Raw genomic sequence first — 23,070 nt, forward strand, 5'->3', positions numbered from 1 at the left:
CAGTTTCTTGAATATCCTTTAAGAACAGAACAGCCCAGCTTCCTGTAGGGCTTCATGTATTCTGTTTCAACAAGTGTTTGCAGATTCCTGAAAGCAGAAGCTACAGATTGATTATAATGAACATACGATGCTTGTTATGCAAATAAAGTTATTGGGTTTTATTTGGATCAGATAACATTAAATGGATGATACGGCCGTCAGACAGAGTGGTGAGGCATAACAAGTGTCTCTAGATAATATTGTTGCATCAAGCTGCATTTTACTGATCCAGACAAACACAGTTCTGATGGGCTTTTTGTCAAATATTAAAATAATTTGACTTTCCCAAACCCCACTTAGTCAGAGATGCTGTGTGTTGAATGGAGCTAAAGCTGCTTATTAACTCTAGTGGAGAATATATAAATATGAAGTAGCATTGAATTGAACACACCACCGATGTGACGGGAGTAGGAACCCCCAAACAGCATCAGGGGGTTCACTCCCTTAATAAAGGCAAACTCACCACCTGGTGTCTTTGAGTGGTTTTAAAGAACGTGTCTTTGTTGTCGCTGCCCAGAAACCTGCAGACACAATCAGAGAAACGAAAGATCAAACTCCTCAGTGGGGCTGGCCCATAGGGGGCGATAGAGCGCCGCTCTCCCTAAACCACACAAACATTATTATTAATAACAATAATAATTAATTATATACACTCGCAATATTTGTGTGTTTAAAAAAAAGTAATTTGCCCAATATATGTGCTTTTCCTCCTACACTGTATGACCGAAGTTCTGTGCTGGGGCGATGGAGCCCCGCGGAGTCTCTGCAGCAGCTTAGCCAATCGCTGAGTCAAGATATGAACGTGTGTCATAAACTGCAGCCAATCAGCGTCCTCAAAACTACTTCCGATTATTGTATCGCCCGAAGTGAGTAACCGATACGCAGCTGGAGGATGCCCACAGGAGGCGAGGAAACACAATGAGGAGGTGAGGAGACACAATAAGGAGGCGAGGAAACACAATGAGGAGGTGTGGAGACACAATGAAGAGGTGAGGAGACACAATGAGGAGGTGAGGAGACACAATGAGGAGGTGAGGAGACACAATGAGGAGGTGAGGAGACACAATGAGGAGGAGAGGAGACACAATGAGGAGGTGAGGAGACACAATGAGGAGGTGAGGAGACACAATGAGGAGGTGAAGAGACACAATGAGGAGGTGAGGAGACACAATGAGGAGAAGAGGAGACACAATGAGGAGGAGACACAATGAGGAGGTGAGGAGACACAATGAGGAGGAGAGGAGGCACAATGAGGAGGTGAGGAGAAACAATGAGGAGGAGAGGAAACACAATGAGGAGGCGAGGAGACACAATGAGGAGGAGAGGAGACACAATGAGGAGGTGAGGAGACACAATGAGGAGGCGAGAAGACACAATGAGGAGGCGAGGAGACACAATGAGGAGGAGAGGAGACACAATGAGGAGGTGAGGAACACAATGAGGAGGCGAGGAAACACAATGAGGAGGAGAGGAGACACAATGAGGAGGTGAGGAGACACAATGAGGAGGTGAAGAGACACAATGAGGAGAAGAGGAGACACAATGAGGAGGAGACACAATGAGGAGGTGAGGAGACACAATGAGGAGGAGAGGAGGCACAATGAGGAGGTGAGGAGACACAATGAGGAGGTGAGGAGACAATGAGGAGGAGAGGAGACACAATGAGGAGGTGAGGAGGCACAATGAGGAGGTGAGGAGACACAATGAGGAGGTGAGGAGACAATGAGGAGGTGAGGAGACACAATGAGGAGGAGAGGAGACACAATGAGGAGGTGAGGAGACACAATGAGGAGGTGAGGAGACACAATGAGGAGGCTTTTGAATGGGCATGACTCTTCAGGGGAGGTGGGTTTAGTTTCCTGCACACTGAGCTGGAGGAGCACCTGAAGACCCCCACCCAGTATAAAGACTGCATCACATTGATTTAAGAATAATAATTATTAGTTTGTTCCATCTTCAGCTTGTGTAGAAACATTCACTGAGGGCCATCGAACCAGCTCCTCACAGCCGCAGCACTTCTTTAAGTCTCCCTGGGATGTTTGCTGCCCGTGGCAGAGCCCGAAGAATCGCTGACAGAACCAGAGGCTTCCCATCCACCCTCAGTTCACATGTCCCTGCTTTCCTCTCTCCTTCTCCTCTGACGCTCAGCGAAGACACAGAGACTCTCCGTTGTGTCTGAGCTTCTTCAGCGTTTGGTTTCTGCAGCTTTCAGTCAACTCTGCATGTCTCCTCAAGCTGCTGAACATTCTCTAAACGCTGCATGTCTCCTCAAGCTGCTGAACATTCTCTAAACGCTGCATGTCTCCTCAAGCTGCTGAACATTCTCTAAACGCTGCATGTCTCCTCAAGCTGCTGAGTGTTCTCTAAACGCTGCATGTCTCCTCAAGCTGCTGAACATCCTCTAAACGCTGCATGTCTCCTCAAGCTGCTGAATGTTCTCTAAACGCTGCATGTCTCCTCAAGCTGCTGAACATTCTCTAAACGCTGCATGTCTCCTCAAGCTGCTGAATGTTCTCTAAACGCTGCATGTCTCCTCAAGTTGCTGAATGTTCTCTAAACGCTGCATGTCTCCTCAAGTTGCTGAATGTTCTCTAAACGCTGCATGTCTCCTCAAGCTGCTGAACATCCTCTAAACGCTGCATGTCTCCTCAAGCTGCTGAACATTCTCTAAACGCTGCATGTCTCCTCAAGCTGCTGAGTGTTCTCTAAACGCTGCATGTCTCCTCAAGCTGCTGAATGTTCTCTAAACGCTGCATGTCTCCTCAAGCTGCTGAATGTTCTCTAAATGCTGCATGTCTCCTCAAGCTGCTGAATGTTCTCTAAATGCTGCATGTCTCCTCAAGCTGCTGAACATTCTCTAAACGCTGCATGTCTCCTCAAGCTGCTGAATGTTCTCTAAACGCTGCATGTCTCCTCAAGTTGCTGAATGTTCTCTAAACGCTGCATGTCTCCTCAAGTTGCTGAATGTTCTCTAAACGCTGCATGTCTCCTCAAGCTGCTGAATGTCCTCTAAACACTGCATGTCTCCTCAAGCTGCTGAATGTTCTCTAAACGTTGCATGTCTCCTCAAGCTGCTGAATGTTCTCTAAACACTGCATGTCTCCTCAAGCTGCTGAATGTTCTCTAAACGCTGCATGTCTCCTCAAGCTGCTGAATGTCCTCTAAACACTGCATGTCTCCTCAAGCTGCTGAATGTTCTCTAAACGCTGCATGTCTCCTCAAGCTGCTGAATGTTCTCTAAACGCTGCTGAATGTTCTCTAAACGCTGCATGTCTCCTCAAGCTGCTGAATGTTCTCTAAACGCTGCATGTCTCCTCAAGCTGCTGAATGTTCTCTAAACGCTGCATGTCTCCTCAAGCTGCTAAATGTTCTCTAAACGCTGCATGTCTCCTCAAGCTGCTGAATGTTCTCTAAACACTGCCATGTCTCCTCAAGCTGCTGAACGTTCTCTAAACGCTGCTGAACGTTCTCTAAACGCTGCATGTCTCCTCAAGCTGCTGAATGTTCTCTAAACACTGCCATGTCTCCTCAAGCTGCTGAACGTTCTCTAAACGCTGCTGAATGTTCTCTAAACGCTGCTGAACGTTCTCTAAACGCTGCATGTGTTGTTGCTGGAGATGTTTCACATTTGGTTGTTTATATCTGCATCCTTTCTGAAGCTGCAGTTTCTCCTGATGGGAGAGATGTTGGCTCTTGAGTGTTGGCTCTTGAGTGTTGGCTCTTGAGTGTTGGCTCTTGAGTGTTGGCTCTTGAGTATTGGCTCTTGAGTGTTGGCTCTTGAGTGTTGGCTCTTGGGTGTTGGCTCTTGGGTGTTGGCTCTTGAGTGTTGGCTCTTGAGTGTTGGCTCTTGAGTGTTGGCTCCTGAGTGTTGGCTCTTGAGTGTTGGCTCTTGAGTGTTGGCTCTTGAGTGTTGGCTCTTGTTAAACACCGTATTTACACTACATTCACGTTGACACCTCTCACTCAGCGCTCATCCTGTGGTGAAGCTCAAAGGTTGCGTTTGAACTTCTTTCTGTAATATTCAGAATGTTAGTTTCTATTAAGGACATCGCACTTTTAGATGTCTTTCACTCCTTCATGTCAGAGAACACTTTGGTATTTCTAAAGAGACATTTGAATGGTCACCTCTGCAGCTTGTTGTTTCTGAACTGACAGGTGTAGAAGTCCGGGGGGGCGTTAGGGACGTCCTGAAGAAAAGGGTTGGGGATGGACAACCGGGACAAAACCTGCGCTGACCAGTTAGTGAGCGGAGAGGGGACAACCTGCAGAGGACACACAGAGGACACATTGAAGACACATTGAAGACACGTTGAGGACACACTGAGGATACAATAAGGATACACTAAGGACACACTGAGGATACACTGAGGATGCATTGAAGACACATTGAAGACACATTGAGGACACACTGAGGATACACTAAGGACACAATGAGGATACACTGAGGACACACTAAGGACACACTGAGGATACACTGAGGATACACTAAGGACACACTAAGGACACACTAAGAACACACTAAGGACACACTGAGGACACACGGAGGACACAGTGAAGACACACTAAGGACACACTGAGGACACACTGAGGATACAATAAGGATACACTAAGGACACACTGAGGATACACTGAGGATGCATTGAAGACACATTGAAGACACATTGAGAACACGCTGAGGATACACTGAGGACACACTAAGGACACACTGAGGATACACTGAGGACACACTGAGGACACACTGAGGATACACTGAGGACACACTAAGGACACACTAAGGATACACTAAGGACACACTGAGGACACACGGAGGACACACTGAAGACACACTAAGGACACACTGAGGACACACTGAAGACACACTGAGGATATTTTCAGGACACACTGAAGACACACAAAGGACACTCTGAGGACACACTGAGGACACACTGAGGACACACTAAGGACACTTTGAGGACATACTGAGGACACAATGAGGACACAATGAGGACACACTGGGGACACACTGAGGACACACTGAGGACATAGTTGATTTAAGATACATGTAATGTGATGTCTGACCTGCAGGGGGACTCTGAGGCTGATGTCCTCTGCATAGAAACAGAGGACACTCCAAGGGGCGTTGAGGAGGACAAAACAGATCTTTGTCTTCTGCTGAAGGATGTCTTTCTGCGGGGACACGGAAGAGACACTTTTTTTATTTATTTTTATTTTAAAGAAGAAAATCTTCTTTAAGGAAAATAAAATGTAAAAACATAACAATGCTTTTTTCTCCAATAAAATCTAATATTCTTCTTTGTTGAGATATTGGAACTTTGGAACTGGGGTGGAAGCTGGGGCGGAGCTGGGGTGGAGGTGGGGTGGAGCTGGGGTGGAAGCTGGGGTGAAGCTGGGGTGAAGTTGGGGTGGAAGCTGGGGTGGAGCTGGGGTGGAAGCTGGGGTGAAGTTGGGGTGAAGCTGGAGTGAAGTTGGGGTGGAAGCTGGGGTGGAGCTGGGGTGAAGTTGGGGTGGAACCTGGGGTGAAGTTGGGGTGAAGTTGGGGTGAAGTTGGGGTGGAAGCTGGGGTGGAAGCTGGGGTGGAGCTGGGGTGAAGCTGGAGTGAAGTTGGGGTGGAAGCTGGGGTGGAGCTGGGGTGAAGTTGGGGTGAAGCTGGGGTGAAGTTGGGGTGGAACCTGGGGTGAAGTTGGGGTGAAGTTGGGGTGAAGTTGGGGTGGAACCTGGGGTGAAGTTGGGGTGAAGTTGGGGTGAAGTTGGGGTGAAGTTGGGGTGGAGCTGGGGTGAAGTTGGGGTGAAGTTGGGGTGAAGTTGGGGTGAAGCTGGGGTGGAGCTGGGGTGGAAGCTGGGGTGGAAGCTGGGGTGAAGTTGGGGTGGAGCTGGGGTGGAAGCTGGGGTGGAAGCTGGGGTGGAAGCTGGGGTTGAAGCTGGGGTGGAAGCTGGGGTGGAAGCTGGGGTTGAAGCTGGGGTGGAAGCTGGGGTGGAAGCTGGGGTGGAAGCTGGGGTGAAGTTGGGGTGGAGCTGGGGTGGAAGCTGGGGTGGAAGCTGGGGTGGAGCTGGGGTGGAGCTGGGGTGGAAGCTGGGGTGGAAGCTGGGGTGGAAGCTGGGGTGGAGCTGGGGTGAAGTTGGGGTGGAGCTGGGGTGGAAGCTGGGGTGGAAGCTGGGGTGGAAGCTGGGGTGAAGTTGGGGTGGAGCTGGGGTGGAAGCTGGGGTGGAAGCTGGGGTGGAAGCTGGGGTGAAGTTGGGGTGGAGCTGGGGTGGAAGCTGGGGTGGAAGCTGGGGTGGAAGCTGGGGTGGAAGCTGGGGAGGAAGCTGGGGTGGAAGCTGGGGTGGAAGCTCGGGTGAAGTTGGGGTGGAAGCTGGGGTGAAGTTGGGGTGGAGCTGGGGTGGAAGCTGGGGTGGAAGCTGGGGTGGAAGCTGGGGTTGAAGCTGGGGTGGAAGCTGGGGTGGAAGCTGGGGTGGAAGCTGGGGTGAAGTTGGGGTGGAGCTGGGGTGGAAGCTGGGGTGGAAGCTGGGGTGGAGCTGGGGTGGAGCTGGGGTGGAAGCTGGGGTGGAAGCTGGGGTGGAGCTGGGGTGAAGTTGGGGTGGAGCTGGGGTGGAAGCTGGGGTGGAAGCTGGGGTGGAAGCTGGGGTGAAGTTGGGGTGGAGCTGGGGTGGAAGCTGGGGTGGAAGCTGGGGTGGAAGCTGGGGTGGAAGCTGGGGAGGAAGCTGGGGTGGAAGCTGGGGTGGAAGCTCGGGTGAAGTTGGGGTGGAAGCCGGGGTTGAGCTGGGGTGGAGCTGGGGTGGAGCTGGGCTGGAGCTGGGGTGGAAGCTGGGGTGGAAGCTGGGGTGGAGCTGGGGTGGAGCTGGGGTGGAGCTGGGCTGGAGCTGGGGTGGAAGCTGGGGTGGAGCTGGGGAGGAAGCTGGGGTGGTGGGGGGGGGGGCAGGCGAGCAGCAGGAACATGAACACAGCAGCAGGAACATGAACACAGCAGCAGGAACATGAACGTAGCGATAGCAAGTGAACACAGCAGCAGCAGCATAGCGAGGCAGAGGCAGGAAGACCTGCAGCTCACATAGAGCTCCATGTTTAGGAGAATGTGTCTGGTTGGTTGTGAGAGGGACGAGGCGCGTCACGTGTTAATGTATCATTGGTGCTCCAGTTGACTGAACTAGCTCGCAGGCTTCACCCCATTTAGTTTTATGGATAAATATTCCGACTTTGACATCAGAATATTTAAACTCTTTTTTTACTCTCTTTTGAAATCTCCTGGTTTCTCAGATTTTTTATATTCAATAAATATATATATTTTTAATATTCATAACTTTTTAATGATGATTTCCAAATGTCCCCTTCTGCCTTTAAAACTTTAAAAAATAAAATATATATTTACAACATTTTTCCAACCTGTTATTTTTTTAGAATATTCCTTGAAATATATGTTTTTAAAATTGGCATATATTCCAAAAATATATCTACCTTGTCCTTGAGTTATTTTACATAATTTCTTTATTGAAATAGATTTTTCGATTGTTATTTGAGATATTGTCTCTTTCCTCAACATCTCCCGGAGTTTTCTGACCACTGAAGACTCTTTTATTGTTTCACTTATCATTCAGTGAAAGTAAATAAAACACATCTCAACTTTGAATCTATTTTGTTGTTTGACGTGAAATCCACGCTCCAGGCACACTGATCACAATTATTTTTTTGAATGGCACTTCATATCTTAAAGGTTGCCGAGCCCTGTTTTAGGGTTTTAGCTGAATACGGACATTCTTTAAGTCTGAGTTTAAGCCGGTAAAGCACGGCGCAGCCCTTTAGCATCCACACAGCGGGTTTTCAACAAACTCCAAAGCCAACACTTTTCTGTGCGTTGTATAAATATCACAGAGTGTGTTGGGCGGAGAAGCCTGGCCTGAAACCAACACAGGACTCTCAGGTCCGATGTTAAACCAAAAGTCAATGCTAACGACGTTAATGCTAACATTTAGCAATTAAAGGTTGATAAAGCTGACGACGCTATGTAAAGTAATAGCAACTCAACTTTAACAGGAAGAACCAACACAAGCCTAAGGGGAGAACAAAAGTGGATATTCTACACATTTGAGAAAAATAGTAGATATTTTAAGATTTTGAGAAAAAAGTCAGAATTTTGAGATTTTGAGATATAAAAAAACCCAATTTTAAGATTTTGAGAAATGCTCACATTTTGAGATTTTTCTGAATAAGGTAAATATTTCCAGATTTTTAGGAAATGCCACATTTGGGGAAAACTCAAAATGTAGAACATCCGGTCAGACACATTGGTTCATGTTGGTGTCGAGTGTTGACGTTTTTTAGAGGACGGAACATCACATAAGTATAAATAAATAAATGAATGCATAAATAAAAGAATAAATAAATACAGAAATAAACAAATACAAGATTAAATACAGAAATAAAGAAATACATATATAAATAAATACAAGTTAAGGATAAAACAGATATATTGTGTTTATTATAAATGATTATTTATTAAATTATTCCCGTATTTATTTATACATTTATTTATTATTTTCTTTGTTCATTCCTGCATTTATAAATTCATGTGTTTATTTATACTCAGGTGATGTTCTGCCTCCATGTAGTTTGACTGCAGGTGTGTTTGTTTCGCTCACCTGCTCCTGCAGCAGTCCGCTGTTTCTCAGTTTCTGCAGAAACACCTGCCTCCACTCCCTGTGGGCGGGGCTTGAACCCTCCTCCACCTGTAAACTCAGAGGCTCCTCCCACACCAACACGAAGTCTGTACAATGGGAGCACAGCATTCAGACCATGTGCACACTCACTCTCCTGCTATTGGCTGACTACTCGGTGATGTTTTTACATTACATTACATTGCATTTAGCTGACGCTTTTATCCAAAGCGACTTACAATAAGTGCATTCGACCAGGAAGATACAACCTTTAAGAAAACAGAATCATATAAGTACATCAGGTTTCATAGAGCCAAACATTTCAAGTGCTACTCAACTGGCATTTAGAAAGCCAGCCCTTTATTAGTATATAAGTGCTTTGTTAGTAATTTTATCGCTCGAAGTGGAGTCTAAAGAGATGAGTTTTCAGTTTGCGTCGGAAGATGTGTAAGCTTTCTGCTGTCCTGATTTCAATGGGGAGCTCATTCCACCATTTTGGAGCCAGGATAGCAAACCCACGTGTTTTTGCTGACGGGAACTTGGGTCCCCCTCGCAGTGCGGGTGCAGCGAGCTGTTTGGCTGATGCAGAGCGGAGTGCACGTGCTGGGGTGTACGGTTTAACCATGTCACACAGGGAGAACCTGTTCCTCGTTAAGATCATTCAGAATTAAAATCCAACGTTAATCAAACAAAAGCAACAGGTGAGAAGAAACACTACAGCGTACTAAAACTTAATGTCACTATTATTTCTAAATACTATGGACTCACACAATATGGCAATAATATATCACAGCACCAACTCAAAGATTAAAAACTCAATTACATGTATTCTTGCATCTAAATGCATTGATCCAAACCTGCTGCAGCTTCAGAAAGGACGCAGATATAGAAACCCAAGTGTTCCATATGAAGACACATCTCCAGCAACATCACATGCAGCGTTTAGAGAACATTCAGCAACTTGAGGAGACATGGCAGCGTTTAGAGGACATTCAGCAGCTTGAGGAGACATGGCAGCGTTTAGAGGACATTCAGCAGCTTGAGGAGACATGGCAGCGTTTAGAGGACATTCAGCAGCTTGAGGAGACATGGCAGCGTTTAGAGAACATTCAGCAGCTTGAGGAGACATGGCAGCGTTTAGAGAACATTCAGCAACTTGAGGAGACATGCAGCGTTTAGAGAACATTCAGCAACTTGAGGAGACATGCAGCGTTTACTAAAAGCTGCAGAAACCAAATGATGCAAATACAAAACGCTGAAGAAGCTCAAAACACAACGGAATATGAATTTAAATACGTGTAAACACCACGAAGCGTCATCAGTGTGTTTTTACTCACCGACTCGAGTCGACCCGTCACTGAAGACGTTCCTGTCCGGAGGCTGGACAGGTGCATTCTGGGATTTTGAGAAAAAAATCAGGATTTTGAGGGTCAAATTGAATTTTGAAAAATATTATTGAATTTTTAGATTTTGAGGGGCAAAAACAAAATCGGAATTTTGAAAACATTTTGAAAAAAGTCAGAATTCTGAGATTTTGAGATAAAATCTTAATTTGGAGATTTTAGGAAAAGTCAGGGTTTTGAAAAATTTCTTTGAGCTAAATCGTAATTTTGAGACTTTTAGATAAATTCTTAATTTTTTTATTTAGTGGAAAAAAAACTGATTTTTAGGGAAACATTTTTTGGGGGATTTTTAGAAATGTCCACATATTGAGAAGAAGATCAACATTTTGAAATGAGATTTGCAAGCTTAAGGTGAGAAAAAAGTTGGATATTATAAGATGTTGAGAAAAAGTCAGAATTTTGAGCAATTTCTGAAAAAAGTCAGAATTATGAGACATTTCTGAAAAAACGTAATTTTGAGATAAATTCTTAATTTTGTGGAAAAAAAAACGTAATTTTTAGAAAAAATACGTTATTTTCATAGTTTGAGAAATGTCCAATTTTTTGGAAGAAAGTCAACATTTAGAGATTTTCTAAAAAAGGTAAATATTTCCAGATTTTCAAGAAATGCCACATTTGGGAAAAGTCCAAATGTTGAAAGAAAAGTCAAACTTTTCAGATGAAGCCAGAATTTTGACATTTTTTAAGAAAGTCAGAATGTTGGGGGAATTAGATTTTCAGAAAAAGTTAGAATTTGTAAAAACTGTTTCTTTAGCAATTAAAGGTTGATAAAGCTCAACCTTAACAGCAAGAACCAACACAAGCTTAAGGTGAGAACACTAGGCTGACCCGTTCCTCGCCTTTTTAGGATAAACATAACGTGCAGTTATTTATTTCCCTTTGCAATCAGCGTGTTTTTATTTTTGCCTTGTTGCCATTAATGAGAGCAGATTGGACTCTTCCTGTGATTGTTGCTAATGGAGTAAAACAAACACCTCGTCACTCAGTCCTTTATAAACAACTCCGCCTCACTTCCTGTTTCCTGCTGCAGCTAAACTCACAAGAGGTTTCTCAATACTCTAATTTCCCCTCCTCGACTCCTTTCCTCGACTCCTATCCTCGATACTAAGTCCCGCCCACAGGAGATGCGAGCGGAGGACTGAGGAGGGGAACCGAGGAGAGGAGGGGAAGCAGCAGGCGGTTAGAGAAATGAGAACTCCTCTCCTCTGAGCGGTCAGGAGGCGCAGCAGCCCTCTGTCTGATGGACAGATGTGTTCATGACCACTTATATATTTACTTTTAATTAATTGACAGTGTGATATAATGAGACAATAACAGGCTACAGATGCGGACATACACACATATATTATATAAATATATACAATTTCAGAATCAAACCAGTATGAGAGCACTCTCATAATAACGTAACCCCCCCCTCTCTCTGGTCGCTGAAATGGGGAATTGAAATGACGGGCCAAAAGTTGTAGTATTAAAAGTAAGCATAGGACACCAAACCAACTGAGACCCGTCTGTCCGCCGCATCTACGCACTGTACCACACACACCTACACACTGTACCACACACACACACCTACACACTGTACCACACACACCTACACACTGTACCACACACACACCTACACACTGTACCACACACACCTACACACTGTACCACACACACACCTACACACTGTACCACACACACACCTACACACTGTACCACACACACCTACACACTGTACCACACACACCTACACACTGTACCACACACACACCTACATACTGTACCACACACACCTACACACTGTACCACACACACCTACACACTGTACCACACACACAGCTCCTAAAGCGTAATCAGCCGTTGTGTATTTTATTTTGTGAAGCACTAAATGGTCTTAGAAAAATATCGACTCTTTGTTTGTAGATATCTACTAAACTAAAGCAGATAAAGAGAGTAGGTCTGTTCTACTGAGTGATATATATTATACACACTGCTCTGCTTTCTGCACAGACCTCACAGCTGTTCTCTTTGTAAACATCGCGTGCCGTTCAAGCGGTTACTAAAATAATATCCAGGGGATGCATGCAGAGCTGTCATTGGCTGAGATAAGTCCGGCCGTGCGTAACGCTTCCACCGTTCCCGGAAATGCATGAGCCGTGGAGGACCGTGGAGGACCCATCAGTGTCTCCTCGTTAGAGCTCCTCCAGAGAGCCTCCTCGATGCTCGGTCCTCGATGTGCATTTAGAGAAATGAGATGTCCTTCAACATGGCGCGCTGAAATCAATTTCCGGGTCACAACCGGAGGACCGAGGAGTCGAGGAGGGGAAATTAGAGTATCGAGAAACCTCTAGAGTCATTCAAAACTTATCTCCTTCAGCAAGGATTTCAGAAACACATCTTCTAAGAGAGAAGTGTTTTATTTCCCTTTTGATCGGCCGAAAGACGAAACAACGAAACGAGCATTTTAAGAGATTTTATGTGTATTTTGAGGAAAATCTAAGAGTTAATAATAATTAAGTCCATAAATACTGATATACTAACAATGTGCTTAAAACTTTATTTGATGTATTTGGGGGTGATAACTAGTGATGTTTTATTTATAAATTCACTCTGTTATTATTATTTAATATTTGGGGGGGGGGTCCAATTCTTATTGCATAAGAATTGTGTGGATAAATGATTATTTATAATTTATTATTATTATTTTACATATTTGTAAATTACTGTACTGTCCGCAAATAGCTTACGTTAAATATCTTTCTGACTACTTAATTACCTTACATTAGCTCCCTATCACGAAACTAGATTACGTTAACTATGTTTCTAACTACTTAACTGGCTTACGTTAACTATCTTTATAACTACTTAGCTAGATTACGTTAACTATCTTTCTAAATACTTAACTAGCTTACGTTAAATATCTTTCTGACTACTTAATTACCTTACATTAGCTCCCTATCACACAACTAGCTTACGTTAACTATCTTTCTAACTACTTAACTAGCTTACGTTAACTGTTTCTAACTACTTAACTGGCTTACGTTAACTGTTTCTAACTACTTAACTGGCTTACGTTAACTATCTTTCTAACTACTTAACTAGCTTACGTTAACTATCTTTCTGACTACTTAACTAGCTTACATTAGCTCCCTATCACACAACTAGCTTACGTTAACTATCTTTCTAACTACTTAACTAGCTTACGTTAACTATCTTTCTGACTACTTAACTAGCTTACATTAGCTCCCTATCACACAACTAGCTTACGTTAACTATCTTTCTAACTACTTAACTAGTTTACGTTAACTATCTTTCTGACTACTTAACTAGCTTACATTAGCTCCCTATCACACAACTAGCTTACGTTAACTATCTTTCTAACTACTTAACTAGCTTACGTTAACTGTTTCTAACTACTTAACTGGCTTACGTTAACTATCTTTCTAACTACTTAACTAGCTTACGTTAACTATCTTTCTGACTACTTAACTGGCTTACATTAGCTCCCTATCACACAACTAGCTTACGTTAACTATGTTTCTAACTACTTAACTAGCTTACGATAACTGTTTCTAACTACTTAACTGGCTTACGTTAACTATCTTTCTAACTACTTAACTAGATTACGTTAACTATCTTTCTAACTACTTAACTAGCTTACGTTAACTATCTTTCTGACTACTTAACTAGCTTACATTAGCTCCCTATCACACAACTAGCTTACGTTAACTATCTTTCTAACTAGTTAACTAGCTTACGTTAACTATCTTTCTAACTACTTAACTAGCTTACGTTAACTATCTTTCGAACTACTTAATTAGCTTGCATTAGCTCATATCTAGCTAGCTTTGGCGTGAATTGTGTGAATTATTATTTAACACCCCATGGAGAAACTTGCAGTGTGGTCATGTGTCTACCGTCCCAATAGGCTTGTTATTGATCGCGTCGGTTACCGTGGCAACACTGCCGTAGTTTTTCTCCGCCTCCGTTTCCATGGCGATGAGCGTGTCGCTGTCCTCCCTCGCCTCGCCTCGACGCCTCATCCTCCTGCAGGAACAACCTTATCCATCATTAATAATATCTACTGGAGTCGTATGAGAAAAAGTATTTGTTGCTATTATAAAACGATCAATATTTTTCTAAGATTAAATCAGATATTCTTTTTTTTTAAGTTGTACATTCCCTGAGATTAATGTGGTCTATTGATGAGTAAATAACTTTCCAATATTAAATAATTAATTTATAATAAAAAGAGATATAAAAAAATAAAGTCGTAAATGTGCGAGATAAATCATTGAATACTTTTCAGATTACAATCGCACATTAACGAGAACGTAACTGTATATTTCCTGAGATATAAAACTCATGGAAAATAAAAAAAGGGATATTCTCCAAGATTTAATCAGACATTACAAGAAAAAAGGTTAGATATTTTTTAAGTGGAAAATGTATGAGGAAAACTTGACTGTTCTCAGATTACCGTCATAAAGTTATTATAATGAATCTCAAAGAATACCTTCTCGTACTTCTCTTTCTTGTGAATATACAACTTTAATCTCAGAGAATATTCACGTTTGTTGTGGTGCTTTTCTTTCTGCCGTAACATTTTCTTACGGCGTGTTATTAGTACTTCTTCTACTGCAGGAACATTTGACCAAAACAGAGTACTTTTAATGAAGTAACATTGAACACTAACTGAGTATTCGACAATGTACTTATAGTACTTTTGTATAGTACTAGTGTTTGTACTTTTACTGCAGGAACATTTGACCAAAACAGAGTACTTTTCATAATGTGATACGAGTACTTTTAATGAAGTAACATTGAACACTAACTGAGTATTTGACAGTTTACTTATAGTACTTTTACTGCAGTGACATTTGAGTATTTTCACACTGTGTAAGGTATAGAGTATTAGACAAGAACAGCGTAGACACGTTTTAATAAATAAACTAAAGAATGTAGAAAGTAGAAACTTCCTCCTGCAGAAGGACTTACCTGCAGCCCGGAGCAAATACTGTGTGTGTGTGTGTGTGTGTGTGTGTGTGTGTGTGTGTGTCTGCGTGTAAGCCCCACCCCCATGTATGCCCCGCCCCCTGCATCCGTGTCTCCACCAAAAACAAACACTCATCTGCAGTTTTTTTTTTATTTGACTTAAATATTATAATTAAACCCAAAAGTTACTTCAGTGAATATTATTTAAAATACTCTGTGGTGTTATTAAAGTAATCCTAATATTGATAATAACAAATGTAAAAGACTGCATTAACATGCTGTAATATATTTATACATGACATGTTACATGCTACTTACTTGCTCTCAACACTGTGGACAATCCCCTCAGGAGCACTTTGGGGTGAAGTGTCTCAGGGACACAACGACATGCTGACTGCAGTGGGGTTTGAACCTGAGACCCCCTGATCCCAACACCAACGCACTAGTCCATTGCGCCACAGCCTCCTGGCATACATCCAGTGTATTTTATTTATAATGTGTATTCTATGGATACTATGGAATATGTATTCTGTGTATTTTAACTCGTGTGTGACGCCTTGTTAACTGCAATAATAAATAATAAAGTGCATTTTTTCTAATAAAACAATCTGTGAGGAGATGAAACATCGAACACAATAAAATGACTTTCATTTAATCATTATATTACTTTGTATTTCAGAAGTTAATATATAATAAGACATATATATAGAAACACAAGATTGAACGTTCTTTAATTTTGAAGGTATGTGTATGACACGTGTATTATGGGATTTTTAATAATGAGAGACCTTTGGGTTTTATTTTGTTTATTATGTTTGTAACGCAGCGCTCTGATTGGACGAGAGCACACAGGGATTCAACAAGCTGAAGTTTATCCTACTGTACACACACACACGTCTTTGGCAGGAAGCAGCTTCTTCCTCTGCTGAACAAACATCGACACACAAGGAGCTGCACGGGACGGTGATGTCATCAAGAGCACACACACACACACACACACACACACACACACACACACACACACACACACACACACACACACACACACACACACACACACACACACACACACACACACACACACACACACACACACACACACACACACACACACACACACACACACACACACACACACACACACACACACACACACACACACACACACACACACACACACACACAGTGTTTAACCAGCTCCTCCTGCTGTCACTGCACTGGACAGCAGCAACACTAGTGGATTGTGGGTAATGTAGTTGAGGTAACATGTCTTTTAACTAACTGATGATAATCTGTAGCGCTTTAATCTTCACTAAATATTATATTTTAAATACTTTAATTATTTCATAAACTGTAACTCGAGTCGTGTGATGTTCAGGGTTTCTTTTCTAAAAGTTAAACATTTGAGAGTTTAGGGAAAACGATTCAAATAAAAACAAAAGCTAATACTTTTTTACACCACGCACGTTTTAGTTCCTGAACGCCACCTGTTTAAATGAGTCCCTCAAAGCCCCATGTCAATGTTGGTTCCTGAACGCCCCGTGATCCTTTTAGTCTCTGAACGCCCCATGATCCTTTTAGTCTCTGAACGCCCCGTGATCCTTTTAGTCTCTGAACGCCGTATATTCGATTGGATTCCTGAACGCCCGTGCTTCAATTAGTCCCTGAACGCCCCATGTTTTAGAGAATGTATAAGTTTCTCGATGCCCCAGGCTCATTGTAGTCCCTGAACGCCTCACACTCCATCTATCATCTATTTGTTTTATAGTTTATAAGATTTTAAAGAGTTATTTATCATTTTAAGGCGTTTTTGTCGGTTCTATAATGAAGTCAGATTGTTAGGGCACTCGATAAATAAACTCTGATCGGTGGTTTCATGCTTTCTACCTTAAATCTGCTCAATGATTCAATTAAGGTTTTTTAAGAGGATAAAACACTTTCTTAAATCTGCATTAAAATGCCGTATATTTTCAGGGACAGCGTTTAAGGGGATGATAAATGGTAATATTTAGATGATGATGTCATATTAAGGATTCATTAATGGAATTAATCAAATCAAGGCATTATAATTAGAATGATAGGCAACATTACAAATTACGTTTTCAAATAATTCGATTTAAGGCGTCAAATTGAACAAATAAAATAAACATATTAAAGTCATTGTAATGGGATTTTAAGGGGAACATTCATTTATATGCAAAGTTTATTTTTTTTTAAAGGGTATTAACAACTCTTTACTGTATATGGACAAAATATCATTAAAGCCATTCCTTAATTCAAACCTTAAAAATGCTTTTAATATTTTAAATGAAATTTGGTCAATTTTAGGGTGTTTTCCTCCTCCATGTAATTAATCTAAAGCCAATGGGTTTTGTATGAGATGATCTGCATGGATTTAAGAACATAATAACGGTAAATAAATCCTTTAAAATGACCAAAAACCATGAAAGCCATTCATAAATCTATGCTATAAAATACTCTTAAAATAAAGGGGAGAGTTTTTATGGTCTTTGGTCAAATTACGGCTTTTTTTGTTCCTTAAAAGCCCAGAAAATCACACAAATTACCCATTTAAACCCTTTCATATAATGGGGGAAGTGAATGGGTTGTTGTAGATCAGTTGATCTGCGTGGTTTAATTTGTTAAAATGTATTAGTTTATATACCTAAAAATAACCCACTTAAATCTTTAATAATATGTCACAGTATAATGATTTGATTTATCAACCTTTTAAATGTTTAACCTCCAAGAACGTTGCCCTAAAAGTCCCTTAATTGAATAATTAATCAGATGGTGATGTCACAGTTCAAATTAGTTTGAGGTCATCACAGTGATGTCATCAGAGAGAGCGCTTTCTCACAACACACAAGTACACACACACACACACACACACACACACGAACCAAAGCCCAATAATAATAATAACAATAATAATAATTAATGACGGTGATAAAGCAGAAATCAGCAACATCGTCCCATGTGACTTCCTCTTCATCACTAACGTCTTCATCGTCAGTCCTTCGTGTGAAGTCCGTTTCATTTCCAGACAGGAAGTCAGTCCGACCCTCTCTAATTCATAGATTTATATTAGCGGGAGAAACTGAAGGTTACACCCCCAAGGCACACCTGAAAACCTCCACATAACCTCCACATAACCTCCAGATAACCTCCACTAATTAAGACACTAGCCGTTTGTTAAAGAAGGGTATATTTTTAAGTTTCCTGACAAATTAAAAGCTCCAGATAACTTCAAGATAACCCCGAGATAACTTCCTCTAATTAAGACTCCTGCCATTTGTTAATGAGGATATATTTCCAGACTAATCAACTCCTCTTAGCTCCGTCTACCAGACCTCACACCGCCCCCCGGTGTTCATGGGCGTCCCTACGGGGCAGTTGAAATGGCGGCTGAAGTCTGGAGAGTTGGCGAGCGTGCCGATGACCCGGTATCGGGGGGGGCTGTGGGGGTCGGTCACTAAACCCTCGTGAGCGCTCTCCGGTGTCCGCACTGAACACCAGACCTGAAAGAAGTGAAAAAACAAAACTTTAAATAATTAATGAATTGTCCATAAAATTACTTTTTTTTGTTTAAAGTAAAAAAACATATTGAATTGTGTTGCTAACATCATCAAAGTTGTTGTATATATAGTTAGTCTCTTTCACAACGGTAAGTGTTTGTCAGTATATTTGAAATGACTAGGTTAGCTACTTTAGCTAGCTAGCTTACAGCAGATCTGCAAAAATATCAGAAGGAATCATGTGATCACATTGTACAAATAATCCAATAAAACATTTGAGGGAAGTTAGTGAAAAATCGTAATTTCATGAGGTAGATATCTTAACTAAAACAGTTGCGTTGACGCTGAAAACATGTGTTCAGACCAATAAAGCAGCTTTGAGAACAGCTTTAGTGTCTTTAACATCTTATGAATCATCCCTCCATTGTAAATACTTCAGCGTGTTATCAGCATATAACTTCAGGTTGCTGGAAAAGAAACCGAAGTGGCCCCAGCATGTCGCCCTGTGGGACTCCGCTTCTCTGTAAGCTATCTGAGGTTGTTTTTGTTTGTCTCACCTGAGCAAAACCAACAAAGAAAAGCTGATCGTTGGTCAGGTTAACGGCAGGAAGTCTCTTCTCCTCTCCGTTCTTCTGCACCCACGACCGATAAGCCTGAGGGGAAAACATCGAGTTAGTCATGATGATGTAAGAGAGGTAAAAAAACGCACTAAATGCAAAAATACTATGTAAAAGTCCTGCAACCAAAAAGTATTTTCATAAATGCACTTTATGACACTCATATGGTCGTAGCGTTCATACTCACGTTGTACGCAGCCTTCAGTCCTCCGTTGTCGGCGATGTTTTCTCCGAGCGTCTGTTTACCATTGACGTGTTCTCCGTTGACGGTGTAGCGGCTGTACTGATCCGTCATGCACTCGGTTCTCTCACGAAACGCCTCCACCGACGAGTTCTGCCACCACGGCCGCAAGTTCCCTTCTTTATCGTACTCGCGACCTGCAGGGGGAGGAAGGACGTCTTAATTAACAGGAAGTGAGCTCATTAACTTTGTCGTTAAAACACTGTGGGCTGCCAGGGATATTGGTTTTACTGCAGAACGTCACCAGCTCTATCAACCAACTTACCAAAGACAGAACCTTTTTCTTTCCAGAGCCAGTATCAGAATACCTTTATTTATCCCACAGAGGGGAATATGTGCGTTTGTTACAGCAAGATAAGAGCCAATGACTGCTTAATATTAACTAAGAAGCATGCATAATGTTTTTTTTAAAAGATAATAAATAAAAAATTACACAATTTTCAAAATAAACATGTTTTTAGCTTTTGAATGAACGTTTATTAAATTAAAACAGTTTTTAAGAAGATAAACTAACTATTTATATAACTTATATGTGATTACTTGAAAAACGTGTATTTGAGACACAGGTCCACACTGTCTAACCATAAGGGGTTAAATAATAACTCATGTTTAAATTAAAACAATGTTTTTACAATGACTCTCTGCTGAACGTAGGCCCTTTAATATGTCATTGTTAGGCCGTAAACAACATGGATGTTTAATAAGAACTGGATCCAGCGTTGGAGGCCTTGTTCTTTCCTATGAGAGCTGCTCATTGGCGCACAAGGACAAAATGGTCAGACATTCGAGAGCAAAACGTCACAGATTACCCAGCATGCCTTGCTGTCAGAGCAGAAGAACCTGTATGTAGCTCGTAGAACGCAGTTGAGTTTCCCTTTAAGCCCCACCTCCTGTCATTAAGCCCCGCCCGATCTCCCACTCTCGGCTCAGTAGAATGAATGGAGAGAGAAAATAAATCTGGATTCAGCTTTTAGCTCACTGATACGGGAGTTGTAGTACCGCCGTTTGGCCACTGTGAATATTTTCCTCAGAGTCTAGAGCACTTCCTCTGGGTTTGGTACACACAGCAGGAAGTGACCATGTGACAGGAATTGAACTCACCCTGATCATCGAAGGCGTGCGTGAGCTCGTGACCCATCACCACCCCGATCCCCCCGAAGTTCAACGCCCTGAAAACACACACATTACACAACGCCTCTTTAGCATATTTAAACACAACACGTCATAAAACCTGTTTAATATTGGACCCTGCAGTGTGTAAAGCTGCTCTACAGGTGAGTTAGACAGGTGAGACAGGTGAGAGAGGTGAGACAAGTGAGACTAGTGAGACAGGTGGATGTGGAACAAACTTGGGGTGGTCTGATATCTACATGTTGAATATTTGACCCCCCTGTAGTGTGTTATGCTGCAGGTTAGAGAGACAGGTGAGACAGGTGAGAGAGACAGGTGAGAGAGACAGGTGAGACAGACAGATGAGACAGGTGAGAGATACAGGTGAGACAGACAGGTGAGACAGGTGAGAGAAACAGGTGAGAGAGACAGGTGAGAGAGACAGGTGAGAGAGACAGGTGAGACAGGTGAGACAGGTGAGACAGGTGAGACAGGTGAGAGAGACAGGTGAGACAGACCGATGAGACAGGTGAGAGAGACAGGTGAGACAGACAGGTGAGACAGGTGAGACAGACAGGTGAGACAGGTGAGAGACACAGGTGAGACAGGTGAGAGAGACAGGTGAGACAGGTGAGAGAGACAGGTGAGACAGGTGAGAGAGACAGGTGAGACAGGTGAGAGACACAGGTGAGAGAGGTGAGAGAGACAGGTGAGAGAGACAGGTGAGACAGGTGAGAGAGAGACAGGTGAGACAGGTGAGAGAGACAGGTGAGAGAGACAGGTGAGACAGGTGAGAGAGAGACAGGTGAGAGAGACAGGTGAGACAGGTGAGAGAGACAGGTGAGACAGGTGAGAGAGACAGGTGAGAGAGACAGGTGAGAGAGACAGGTGAGAGAGAGACAGGTGAGAGAGACAGGTGAGACAGGTGAGAGAGACAGGTGAGAGAGACAGGTGAGACAGGTGAGAGAGACAGGTGAGAGAGACAGGTGAGACAGGTGAGAGAGACAGGTGAGAGAGACAGGTGAGAGAGACAGGTGAGACAGGTGAGAGAGACAGGTGAGAGAGACAGGTGAGAGAGACAGGTGAGAGAGACAGGTGAGACAGGTGAGAGAGACAGGTGAGAGAGACAGGTGAGACAGGTGAGAGAGACAGGTGAGACAGGTGAGAGAGACAGGTGAGAGAGACAGGTGAGACAGGTGAGAGAGACAGGTGAGACAGGTGAGAGAGAGACAGGTGAGAGAGACAGGTGAGACAGGTGAGAGAGACAGGTGGATATATGTTATCATAGAGGACGAGGAACAGACTTGGGGTGGTCGTGGGCGTAGAAAGGAGCCTGCAGGATCCCGGCGGGGAAGACGATGCCGTTCTTAGTGGGCATGTAGTAGGCATTTACTGTGGGGGGGGTCATACTCCACCTGAGGGAGGGGAGGAGGGAGGAGAGGAGGCAAGGAGACAAGGAGAGGAGGTGAGGAGATAATTGATGCTTTGATTTGAATTGATGATTGACCAGTGCGACAACAATCCCAGAAGTCATATATTTCGGGGGAATTTGATTTATTCTGTTATATTTATTATTTTATTCTGAATTCAAATACAGAGTAAGTGTGTGTGTGTGTGTGTGTGTGTGTGTGTGTGTGTGTGTGTGTGTGTGTGTGTGTGTGTGTGTGTATTACTGGTCTTTGTTGGGGGTCTTCCTCAGCTGGTCGGCCATCACTCTGGAGGAGAAGTTGTAGAAGTTCAGCATGTTCATGAAGAAGCTGTCGTACGACACCTCGTACTGAAACACAAGATAACGGGTTTATCACCACGACTTAGGAAGTGTATAAAACATAAACAATATGTAAAACATTTCAAATATAAGAAGACAGCGACACACTCACCCCGTCGTACACGTCGTCCAGCTCTTTGGGATCCAGGATGAATTCTGGGAAACCGATCATATCGTAGATGGCGTCGGCCTAACGAGACAAACGGGAACTAATCAGCAGAGACACCTGGGAACACCTGGACACTGATTTAATCCCCTGATGATCTACAGGTGGTGCGTTCAAACCCTACTCTACACAGATCATGTGACCAGTTGTACTCGGCTACTTTTATCTGAAAGCTCGGAGAACCATAGCTTCAACTCGGGGAGGAGTGTGTGTGTGTACCTTGTCTTTGGCAGCTCGTTTGGTGTGGGGGTCCATCCAGCCCAGGCGGTCCAGAGCGCCTTTAAACGCCGAGCGGATCTCATTAATCATCTCCTCGGCCTGAGAGAGAAACACAAGATGAGCCTCACTCTCAGCGTTCTCCTTTATCAGCGTTCTTATTTCAGGGGGAACTCACGATGTCTTTGCTGTGTTTGTCGAAGGTCTCCTTCACGAACAGCGATCCCAGAGCGAAGCCCAGCGTGTCGTCGGTGTTCCCGATGCAGGTCTGCCAGCGGGGCGTGCAAGACTGAAACCGAGAGGCAGCCAGGAGAACCAGTTACAACGAGAGACAGCAGCAGTATCAGTACCTTCTTGGTGCCGTACAGG

At 43.2% G+C, this 23,070-nt stretch overlaps 2 protein-coding genes and 1 long non-coding RNA gene across 7 annotated transcripts in view; 1 reads left to right on the plus strand and 2 right to left on the minus strand.

The window, feature by feature from the left end:
- Nucleotides 1-15,083, minus strand: part of ano7 (anoctamin 7) — a 42,513-nt gene extending 27,430 nt beyond the window's left edge. For 2 of the 4 annotated variants that reach the window (XM_079678545.1, XM_079678544.1), the window contains exons 1-6: nt 14,024-14,395; nt 10,023-10,080; nt 8,671-8,795; nt 5,098-5,205; nt 4,165-4,301; nt 503-560 (exon numbers count right to left, since the gene is read on the minus strand). In XM_079678545.1, coding sequence (XP_079534671.1) covers nt 503-560; nt 4,165-4,301; nt 5,098-5,205; nt 8,671-8,795; nt 10,023-10,080; nt 14,024-14,113 — 576 coding nt within the window. In that variant the 5' untranslated portion in view covers nt 14,114-14,395. Of the gene's footprint in view, nt 1-502; nt 561-4,164; nt 4,302-5,097; nt 5,206-8,670; nt 8,796-9,542; nt 9,983-10,022; nt 10,081-14,023; nt 14,396-15,068 lie in introns of those variants that run through there. The other 2 variants (XM_079678542.1, XM_079678543.1) reach the window with 2 other exon arrangements.
- A 771-nt stretch (nt 15,084-15,854) lies between these two features.
- The window catches only part of ece2b (endothelin converting enzyme 2b), a 35,916-nt gene continuing 28,700 nt past the window's right edge, over nt 15,855-23,070 (minus strand). For both annotated transcript variants that reach the window (XM_079678546.1, XM_079678547.1), the window contains 9 exons: nt 22,880-22,990; nt 22,705-22,803; nt 22,432-22,509; nt 22,225-22,328; nt 21,856-21,966; nt 20,543-20,610; nt 19,388-19,578; nt 19,141-19,236; nt 15,855-18,586 (listed from right to left, as the gene is read on the minus strand). In XM_079678546.1, the coding sequence (XP_079534672.1) occupies nt 18,410-18,586; nt 19,141-19,236; nt 19,388-19,578; nt 20,543-20,610; nt 21,856-21,966; nt 22,225-22,328; nt 22,432-22,509; nt 22,705-22,803; nt 22,880-22,990 (1,035 nt within the window). In that variant the 3' untranslated portion in view covers nt 15,855-18,409. The remainder of the gene's footprint in view (nt 18,587-19,140; nt 19,237-19,387; nt 19,579-20,542; nt 20,611-21,855; nt 21,967-22,224; nt 22,329-22,431; nt 22,510-22,704; nt 22,804-22,879; nt 22,991-23,070) is intronic.
- LOC307037587 lies at nt 20,617-21,913 on the plus strand. Its single transcript, XR_013807711.1, has 3 exons — nt 20,617-21,356; nt 21,512-21,668; nt 21,807-21,913. It is a non-coding gene; the product is annotated as an uncharacterized lncRNA (long non-coding RNA).

Source organism: Notothenia rossii (genome assembly GCF_949606895.1).
Source record: "Notothenia rossii genome assembly, chromosome: 4".
NCBI classification, from domain to species: Eukaryota; Metazoa; Chordata; class Actinopteri; order Perciformes; family Nototheniidae; genus Notothenia; species Notothenia rossii.